We start from the raw sequence: 587 nt of genomic DNA, 5'->3' as shown, positions 1-587 counted from the left end.
ATCCATCCATCTGTGTGTTCTTTAGCCAGAGCCTCTGCGGGGCGGGTGGTGGTGATGAGAAAGAGAAAGAGGGAGGGAGGAAAAGGGAGGGGAGAGAGAGAGAGAGAGAGAGAGAGAGAGAGAGAGAGAGAGAGATTGAGAGAGAGAGAGATTGAAATTCTCGCTTACTCTCTCACTCTCTCTTTTTTTTTAACTAAGTTGCTCCTTGGGCTGCCTTGAGTTCCCACATCTGGATACTGCAGACTCAGAGAAGGTAAAGTAAGCAAGCGCCGCCGCACCTTGGGGGGCCCGACGAGGACAAACAGTTGCTGAGCCCCTGGAAGAGCCCAGCTGGATGTCAGCGAAGAGATGGCTTTGAGCTCAGCCTGGTGCTCAGTCCTGCCTCTGTGGCTTCTCTGGGGCGCTGCCTGCTCCCCGGCGGCGTCCGGGAACGACAACACTTTTCCTTTTGACATTGAAGGGAGCTCAGCGGTCGGCAGACAAGACCCGCCTGAAACCACCGAGGCCCGCGTGGCTCCCGGAAGGCTGCCACCTACTGCAGAGGTACAGTGTCCCTGCCATTGTCACCCCGCTGGGGCACCTGCGCC

General features: G+C 57.4%; 1 protein-coding gene across 1 annotated transcript in view; it reads left to right on the top strand.

Annotated features, from left to right (window-relative positions):
- The first annotated feature begins 318 nt into the window (after window positions 1-318).
- Window positions 319-587, top strand: part of LAMA4 (laminin subunit alpha 4) — a 129655-nt gene continuing 129386 nt past the window's right edge. Inside the window, exon 1 of the mRNA XM_025042460.1 lies at window positions 319-543. Coding sequence (XP_024898228.1) covers window positions 349-543 — 195 coding nt within the window. The 5' untranslated portion in view covers window positions 319-348. The remainder of the gene's footprint in view (window positions 544-587) is intronic.

This window comes from Pteropus alecto, unplaced genomic scaffold (genome assembly GCF_000325575.1).
Source record: "Pteropus alecto unplaced genomic scaffold, ASM32557v1 scaffold79, whole genome shotgun sequence".
Taxonomy (NCBI): domain Eukaryota; kingdom Metazoa; phylum Chordata; class Mammalia; order Chiroptera; family Pteropodidae; genus Pteropus; species Pteropus alecto.
The sequence above is the reverse complement of the archived record's forward strand: the minus strand, read 5'-3'. Positions and strand labels throughout refer to the sequence as shown.